General features: G+C 44.7%; 1 protein-coding gene across 1 annotated transcript; it reads left to right on the top strand.

The window, feature by feature from the left end:
* The first annotated feature begins 8,907 nt into the window (after window positions 1–8,907).
* LOC104858184 (olfactory receptor 2L5) lies at window positions 8,908–9,846 on the top strand. Its single transcript, XM_010618275.1, has one exon. It carries the CDS (start codon window positions 8,908–8,910, stop codon window positions 9,844–9,846), a length of 939 nt encoding a protein of 312 aa, XP_010616577.1.
* Window positions 9,847–10,047: the final 201 nt, after the last annotated feature.

The following is a 10,047-nucleotide window of genomic DNA, read 5'->3' on the forward strand; positions in this document are numbered from 1 at the left end:
GCTGGACTGGGGCAGCTTTTCATTTCAGGAAGGGGCACTGTGCAGGGAAACCTCTCTCCATCTTTGTCCTCTCAAACACCCTACATCATTCAGGCACGGGGGCCTCTTGTGGAGGAAGAGTTCTCACTGTTCTCAAAGACCAGCGGAATCTGGTGCTGATCATATTATCACAGCAACACAAGCTTATTTCTCTTTTCCCAATTATTTAACAGCCTCACATTCAGATGGAAAAAAAGATAAATGCTAGCCAAGCATGGCACCACGTGCTTCTATTCCACCTTTGGAAACTGAGGCCTGAAGACAAGTTCACACTAAGCTAAGCAATGCAGGCAGACTTTATCTCAACATAAAATTTAAAAAGGGCCAGAGACCTACCACAGGGGTAGAGCAATAGTCCAGCATGTAAAGTCAGAAACACGACGTGATGCCACATATTGGTGGGCACAAAGTAAAGTGCATTGCAGGGAAGCAGTCAGGAGCACAGTGACTGCCCGGGTCCTGAAGGAGGAAATGGGGAGGAGTGAGTCGCATGCTGCAACGTGCAGTTAGGTCGATACACGAATCCGCATGTGGAGTACACACTCACAAATCGTATGTAATAATAAAATGTTTACAGGTGGATTTTCATTGCCCAAGTTGCATAGGAAGAGATGGTAACTATGGAAGATGCATAGGGGAATTTCCTTACTATCTTAATCAAATCCTTTTGTGTATCAAAGCAACTCAGTCTACACCTTAAATCTACTCAACAAATTAATGAATAAATAAACCTATGGTAGCTTGAGATTATCCCTGGGGGTGCCTGAGGACATGGGTGGTGATGTGATTTTGCACAATGTGCTGTTTCATCACCTCACCTGGCCCATTCCTTCCTCCGCGGTGTATGTTAAGTTTACACTAAATGCAGGGTAGGACCCTGAAGGAGAGTCAGAGTTCCAGACATCAGCCTCCTCCACACATGACACTCTGGTCTCTCGAAATGCAAGTGATTGGATGATCCACTGACATGGTTTTCTAAGCTTATTAGGAATATTTAAGGAAATGTCCTGACTTCACATCTTCCACCATACCTTGCCTCGGTTTACACATCCCATTTTCACCCCATGACGGCCCAGAACATTGGAAGTGTGTCTACTTCACTTCCTACACCCGCTGTGTGCTCAGCCCAGGTTGCACTCTTCCTCTTTATAAGAATGGATCTTCCTTGCCCAGTGTTCTGCATTCAAATCATGACTCTTCTTTTCTCAGCACACTCCATCTTCGAATCATGACCACTGTCAGCCAGTAGAATTGCCACTCTAAGACACAGTGCACCGAGCGAGTTATTGTGTAACATATGGGAGAAAATAAACACTGTCTGTTCAACTATTCCTCAAGGAATATAGCAGGACAAATATGGGCCCACGTAGGAAGCACAGAAGGCCACCTATATCCTGTTTAATATGAGTGGATGAGGGTTCTTTTCATTATTTCCCAGATTGTTACAACGCTTTTTGAGAAAAGCTATTGCTGTCCTTTCCAGGCTTTCCTTAAAGTCCCTTACCCCAGCAGTCCTCCTGCCTCAGCCTCCTCAGTGTCTATCCCATGGCCTGTGCCACTGCAGTACACAAAGTTTTGTCACCTGGGTCTTGCTCTTTGGGACACAAAATGGGCTTCTTTTAAAAACAAGTGAGTGTGACTGTTCATGTGAAGAGCTGTGAGCTGTACTGAGTAATCCCTGTGGGCTAAACAAAGACATTCAGAGATGAGCAATAGCTGCGTTTTACCTAAGTTTTGATTCCTGATGTCTTTCAGTTTGAGCCCAGTCCCCTGGCTGTTCAGACTCGCTGCGGGGTCACAGTGGGGAAGGGCAAGGTCCTGGGCCCTGCCCAGCACCCTCAGGAGGACAGCGCCCCAGATCTCCAGGACACTGGGGCTCAGGGGATGCCCTGGTCCTCCTGTGTCCTGGCTGCCTCTCCCTGTGTCATGCAAACAAGCCCTGGGCTCCCAGGAGACTCCCTGTCCTGGTCAGACCAAGGTCCTAGCTCCCACACACGCAGCTCCGCCTGTGTCTCCTTCTCCAGTCCTAGGACCTGGCTGAGGGAGCCGGAGATGCCACCAAGAAATCCCGGGTCATGGAGTCCTCCTCAGGCCCTGGGTCCACCTCCAAGATCTCTCACCTCCTCCTCCTCCTCAAAGTTCAGTCCCCGCAGGGCCTGGAGATCCAGACAGGGCTTTCCAAAGACAGGGCATTCAGCCTGTGGGTTTTAACATCAGAAATTGTCTCTGTCTGGAATATGAACAATTCAAATATTATAAAATCCTTACATAAAAATGGAGTGACATTATTCACTCCTAAAAACAAGTCAGACATTCTTGTTTCCTAGAAACTATGAGAAATTTGTGAACATTTGATGTATTAAATACAATAAAAATTAATTTTGAGTGCCATGTGAATAATTCCCTAAAAATGTATAGTAACATTTTTTCATCATCTATTTTAAAGAGGAAATTATTTCATAAATTATAGATCGTTTTGGAGAGGAAATAATTTGAAACTATATAACAGTCTGTATGTGATAGCCTAGTAATTTGAAGCAATGTGTTTTTATTAAACAATTCAATGAAAATTATTTCATTTTCATTCAGTTCCTTTCAGTAAAAACAGGGTTGGAAATAAAATAATATATCTAACTACATATATTGTGATAAAATAAGCATATGATTCAATTGTACTCACCCCCAAGCAAGCCCTGAATTCCAGCATGGACACAGAAGTCTCCAGGACAAACCAGAGCTGCACAGCCCCGGAGGTCTGGATGAACCTGCCTGGTCCTCCCCAGGGCAGCCTGCAGAGATCTCAGTGCCCGCAGGGCTCTGTCCTCACCTTGGCCTCAGGCCAGGCCGTGTCCTCAGTGACTGGCCCTCCTGTTGGTCTCAGTGGACCTTCCCTAGGGTCAGGGCAGTGCTGAGACTCAGTCTGCTGCCACAGCATGAGGGACCCTGGCTGCTGCTCAGTCTCCCCGAGGTCTCTGAGATGCCAGGTGGGGTGAGAGATTTTCAGGTACATTTGTCAGGAGAATACTCACAAAAGTTAATCAGAAAAGTTGCACTGTTCCTTAATGACTGCAGGAAAGCCATGACTGTCCGCTTAACTTTCACTGTGACCCGGTGACGAGACTGCGAGAGTGGTGACTGAATCATGGGTGCCGCCCTCGGTGGATCTGCTGAGCGATGTTCACGGCTGGAAGTGGGGCTAGGAGCCAGGGTCAGGTTGGAGGCCATGCGAGCTGTTAGTCTTTAAGGCTGTATCTCCTGCTCACAGCCTCCGGAACCCTCTCTGCCTCCTGAACACCATGAAATGAGCAGCTGTGTTTCTCCTGCCCCCGACACGATGGGACTCCTGTCTTGAAGATGGCCACCCACACAATGGAAGCAAGCGGCGAATGAAACCTCTCTGCTCTAGGCTGTGTGTGTCGGGCGTTTGGCCCAGAAACTTGAAAGCAGACCAGCACAGCAGGTAACTAAGGCAGTGAGTTTTTCAGTGTATGCAGGTAAAAAGAAGTATCGATCCTAATATTTTAAATTTATTATATGGGAGGAGAAATTCTGGCGTATTCTTCAGAGAACTTAGTGTCAGAAACAGACTTGGATTTGAGGGTTCGTTGCTGTACATGGCGCACCGTGGAGCACAGGCACCCTGGGCTGTGAAGCACACGCAGAAGTCAGGAACTGGGAGCTGATCTCGGTCCTGCTCCCTACACGGGCCTGCAGATGAGGTCAACGGGAGGCCCAAGCTCATTCTGCCGCAAACGGTCTCCATGGACTCAAGTGAAATTTGAAGGAAAAAGCTCTGAGTTCAAATCACAGTAAGCAGAGTAGATAGTGGATTTATCCTTTCCTTCTTGGATTTTGTTTTGCTTTTGCTTGTTGTGTGTGTGTGTGTGTGTGTGTGTGTGTGTGTGTGTGTGTGTTTTCCTTTTTAATGAGTAATGACTCACTCTCTGGACCTTTATAACCTTACTATTGTCATCTGCATCCTAGTTTACCTTCCCTGATTATAGTAATACACATGGAATTACTAATATTATTTCTCTGTGAAAATATGTAATAGGGATTATGGTAAAAGAAAATTCAGACTGCTTAAAAGTAGCCAGGTAAGAAATAATCACATTATCTTCAAGGTTTAATAGCACACTTTGAGTAGAATGCAGGTAACTACATGAATAGAAGCTGTGTCTGAATTTGCATTTAAATCCATTTGGTGTTTTATATACTTAACTTTTACAACTTATGTACGTTTTATTTTCTGTGCAGAAATCATAGCAGTATAATAATAATATTGACATCAGTCAGTGACCTGGCAAAGCTTCAGTGAGAAGCAAATAGGCACCGTTTACAAAACCAGTGTGAATTCTTTACCACTGGAGAAGCTGAGTGGAAAGCAAGTCCCTCAGCCCCCGAGCTCCTAATGACGCTGATGAGGTCAGGAAGGTCCGTGGGGAGACTCTAAACCCGCACCACTGTCCGAAGCTGTCCACGGCCCATCCTGCCCTGAGGGTTCAGGTGTGTGTTCCCTTGGCAGCGTCTCGGTGTCCACATCTGGTCTCTGCACACCCAGAGAGACCCGAGTAGCCCAAGTTGACCTTTGAAAGGTCAAGGCCTGGATTACATGAAGGTCTAAGCCTGAACTTTTTCTGGTGATGTCATACAATGCAGACAAATAAAAATCCTTAAAGCAGTCAAAGGGCTGACATACACAATGGATTTTTATGTCTCCATGCGATATCTTTCCATCTCTTCCCTGCTTAGGTAGTAATGCTGATAAGTCACTGTGGAACTTCACATTACAGACACTCAAACACGGAAAATTATTACTGGGTACTTTCATGCACTAAAGTTTATACCATTCTAAGTATTGAAAATAAATATTATATCATCGTGTAGTGAAGCCACTTCTTCCCAGGAGAGCAGAGCAGAATAATCTCGGCCCCTGTGCAGTCTTTGCTCTTCAGTGCCTCTGCTGTGCAAATGCTCGCAGAGAAGGGGACCTAGGAGAGCTCTCCACACACTGGCAGAACTCTCCTCTCCTCACGGGCTCCCCTCTGTCACCTGAGAGTCCACAGAGCGCCCCTCACAGTGTGGTGAATTCATGTGCACCAAGGTCAATGCAGAGCATCTCCTAGAGGTGTGGACAGGCAGGCGCAGGTATGGCCAGGTGTGCGTAAGGACTGCGGTGGCTTTCCACAGCGATGACACAGAATCCCTGTCAGGACGACCAGCTTCCTTCTCAGGGTCAGAGCTCAGCCCTGCACCGGCGGGAGGGTCAGTGCATGGCCACTCAGGGGCATTCGGGTACTTCAGGCAGTGAGAGAAGAGAGAACAGATGCAGACTGCTGAGGAAGCAGGCAGACTGCGTCATGAACCTGAGACATTTATCTGTTTATTAGTATTTAAATGTTGGACACTCATTTTGGAGGCTTTTAAAAGTTGAATCTAGGATTTCTTAGAAAACTGACCTCAAATAAAATTTAGGAGAAATTTTGGTGAATTCAGCTTGCTCCACCTCTGAAAATGATCAGAACAGATGCAGTGAAAACAGCATTATGTGTAAATTCCTGTCTCTCAGAATCCTCTACTGACAGGGAGCACAGTGGGGGAGCCTGTGCTGCAGCAGAAACTGGACGGCTCCGAGTCCGGGGGGCGCCGCTCCTCGGTTCCCAGCTCTTTCTCTTGGTTCCTCTCTGGGCACCGATGAGTCAGGTGTCAGTGCTTCTCTTACTCCTAATCTGACAAGGTTGTCACATGGGGAAAATCTATATTTTATTAATATCTTAATAATGTAATATAATACATGCCTTTATGAGTGTCTCCTCTTCTACTCAATAGAAGCAGAGGAAAAAGAGGTCTATGCAATGAACTGATGCACTTTGGCTTCAAATGGTCATACAGAATTCACCTGTACACGCGGGCAGCACACGTTCCTGACCGACACTGTTTCTCTATAATTAAATTCTCCTTCTAGGGACATTTTTATCACTGGGCCTAAGACACAAATTTTCATTTTCTTCTGTCAAAACATTTTCTCATAAAATACGTGTATTTGTTTCAGGTTCAAGTGGAATATCAGTAAAACCAGGTGATAAATGATACACAGCAAGATTCCAAAGTAAGTACTAACAACTAAAATAACTCTACTTGAACCTCAGTGATTTTCACATACTTTCTCAATCCTATATCATCTGTAGCAAATTAATATTTCAATGATTTTTTCTTCTTTTATTTGTCTTGTTTTGATGATTACAATGTGGAGTCATCTTACTCAGGATCAGCATTTAAAGATACTAGAAAAATCATCAGACTTTCAAACATGTTTAAAAACATTTATATTTATTTGTATAAATATACCTTCTTATGTGTTTCAACATAAACACTTAAAAAGGAGTACATGCATGTAAGGCATTAAGCTTATATACAAAATCTAAACATGTTTCATGTGTGTGGACTTCTTCATGATGAGCATGCTAACACAGGTCACTTACAATCTCTGCATCTCAATTTTCTCAGCTGTAAAATATCATGGTATGTGTCAACCTGACAGAAATAATATTAGGGTCACAACCACATCAGCTGTGACAGACCCTGTCATGTTCCTGGTCAGCGGGTGAGGACAGCCAGTGCTGGGCCTGTCCCCAAGTCTCCTCGCAAGCAGGACAGAGTCCTGACCCAAAGCCTCTGCTTCTCTGCTGCCCGACTGCACCCTCTGAGGCTTCCTGCCCGCTCTTCCTCTGGTGTAAATGTTGGCGCCACTGATGTCTCCTAGGCAAACAAATTGAGGGGCAGAGGAGAAAATCTAAGTAAGTGGAGATGATCAGAGTGGAGCTGATATGCAGATGCATGTTTGGTTTTCTGTGAAAGTGTCTCTCGCCCAACTGAAGCAAGTGCTGGATGTCCGAGGCTCCTCAGTCAGGGACGGTGTTCCACCACTGTGTGCACGACAGCACACGGTGCGCTACTGTAACACTTGCCCACCAAGGTGGAGCAGCGGAGAGTCGCTGACCCGGCTCCTGAGGTGCAGCGTCGAATGGCAGCTCTGGTGGCCATTTGTTCTTCACTCCCGTGCTCCTGTTCCAACCTGACTGTGTCACAGGCAGGCTGCCACGGACGGCACTGTGCCAGCCAGACACAGGAGTGGCTGTAGTGTCCAGGGTGCTAGTAACCTCTAAGATCCTCCTTTCTACAGCGGAGATGGACTTTGCTATGTAAATTAAAATGACTGCATCCGTCTACTCTGATATGGACTCTCATCCAATTTATGAAAATAAAATGTTCTAATACTTTTTTTGCAAGTTTCCACTTACTCAACAACAGTGGAAGATGAACTGTTCCAACATGCCTCGGGATACTACTTTATCACATTAAAATACATGGGGAATCTACATTTAGAATGACTTTGTGTATTTAAGAGAGGTTTAGTTTTCGTATTTGGGTTAAGATACTGAGGAAAACTTTGCTCCATATTCATGTCCATGTGCACAGTTCCGCAGAACTAAGTACATGCGTACTGCGGTGCATACATTGCCCCCATACTTATCCAGAAATGTTCGATCTTGCTGAACTCCAAGTGCACAATCATTAAATCTCACATCTCCTCTCTGCTCACCCAGCCCCTGAAGACCCCCACGTCCCCATCTGTCTCTCAGATTTTAATCACGGTGGGTAGGTCACGATGTGAATTCAGTCAACAACTGTCCTTTTGTGGTTGTCTTATTTCGCTCAGGACACTGTTATCAGTGTTTACCCCTTACAGCATGCGTCAATATCCATTCCCTTTGAAAGCTGAACATCGCACTGTGTGCATCTGCCCCACTTTGTTCACCGGTTCATCGGTGGATCAGCACTTAAATTGTTTCTGCCATGTGCACACTATGAACTTGCTCACTGAGAAGGGCTGTGAAAACCGCAGTAATACATATCCACACATGGAGAACTACACCGCATTCAAATCTGATCCACGTTTTGAGTGGTCACTATACTACCTCCCATGGTGACAGTACTATTTCAAGTTCTCAAAAAAAAAAAGGAAAAAGTTTTCCAATTTCTTATCCCTTTGTCAAGAAATACTTTCTGCCTCTTTGGCTCCTAAATGATGACTTTCTGCTGAATTTGCAGTGATGTCTCCTTGTAACTTTGCCTTGAATTTCCTGAATGATTCACACTGCACATCTTTCAGGGTGCCTGTCACCCATTTGGATGTGGAGGGAGGCATTAAAGAGGAAGAAAGATGGGCAGCACTGTAGATAAGAAGTGTCCCTCACTACCACTCATGCAGAGGTGCGTGACCAGATCATGGCTACTTTTTTCTGAACCAGAGAGACTTATACTGCTGTCTGACCTAAATTAACTTGGACAGGGAATCTCAGGGCACAGACTACCAAAATTAACATGTATTTCCTTAAAATGAGGGTTTTTTGTGAAATATTAGGAATAAGTCTGGAAAATAAAAATTTTAGAATAAAAGCATATGTAAGCATATTAAACATTTTTCATAATATTGACCAGAATAAAATGTGTGCTTCTACAATATTTTAAAGCATATATTTTCAACATATATGAGAATTTGATCTTATGCAACTTATTATGTGGAAGTAAGCATGTACACCAATTGCAGTTTTACTAAAATGTAGTTGTTCTCTGAATTTTCAAATTTTTTATAAAAGTTTCACATCATATATAGTTCTTTCGTAAATTAGTATAGTTTTAGAATAAAATGGCATTTACTTTTTAAAATCAGATCCTTCATTTAAGAACATTAAAATTAATGAACAAATCACAAGCTAATTCTAGTAGGGAATTTGTTAAAGTCTGTAATGATTTATACACGTTTACTGTTGTGTCTGTGTTTAGGGTGAACCATACTGATTCTCCATGGAAGATTACAATCAGACATCCACTGACTTCATCCTCCTGGGCCTGTTCCCCCCATCCAGCCTGGGCCTTTTCCTCTTCACTCTCATCGTCCCCATCTTCCTGATGGCCCTGACTGGCAACATGTGCATGGTCCTGCTCATCCTCCTGGATGCCCAGCTCCACACACCCATGTACTTCCTGCTCAGTCAGCTCTCCCTCATGGACCTCATTTACATCTGCACCACTGTGCCCAAGATGGCTTCCGGTTTCTTGTTCGGGAACAAGTCCATCTCCTTCATCGGGTGTGGGGTGCAGAGTTTCTTCTTTTTGACCCTAGCAGGTTCAGAAGGGCTGCTCCTGATGTCGATGTCCTATGACCGTTATTTGGCTATTTGCTTCCCTCTGCACTACCCCATCCGCATGAACAGAAGAGTGTGTGTGCTGATGATCCTGGGATCCTGGGCCATGGGCGCTGTCAATGCCTGTGCTCACACTGTGTACATCCTCAGTGTCCCTTACTGCAAGTCTAGGACTATCACTCATTTCTTCTGTGATGTCCCAGCCATGTTGACTCTGGCCTGTAGGGCAACGAGAATCCATGAGTACACTGTTTTTCTGAGCACCACCTTCTTTCTCCTGTTCCCTTCTGTCATTATCCTGGGTTCCTACTGGAAAGTGCTCTTTGCTGTCTACCGCATGCACTCACGAGAAGGCAGGAAGAAGGCCTATTCCACCTGCAGTGCCCACCTCACTGTGGTGACTTTCTACATTGCACCCTTTGCTTACACTTATCTCCGCCCCAAATCCCTCCGGTCTCCCGAAGAGGACAAGATAGTAGCTGTCTTTTACACCATCCTCACCCCAGTGCTCAACCCCATGATCTATAGCCTGAGGAACAAGGAGGTGCTGGGGGCCCTGAGGAGAGTGACTCACAGCATCTGCTCTCTGAAAATGTAGGTACATTTTTTTCCTCCCTGTGCTTAGGAGTGGATTTCATATGAAAAATATATAATTTCAAGGGCTCTGGAACTAATCTGTAGCTTTTAAATCTTTAAAATTTCTTACTATCATTTTGTATTCTAGATCATAATGTTCCTTTCTTTTCTTTTTGCTTCTGCCTCATCAACATAATGAACCTGTGTGGTTTATTATTGTGAG

Source organism: Fukomys damarensis, unplaced genomic scaffold (assembly GCF_012274545.1).
Source record: "Fukomys damarensis isolate Sample0158 unplaced genomic scaffold, DMR_v1.0_HiC HiC_scaffold_3, whole genome shotgun sequence".
NCBI classification, from domain to species: domain Eukaryota; kingdom Metazoa; phylum Chordata; class Mammalia; order Rodentia; family Bathyergidae; genus Fukomys; species Fukomys damarensis.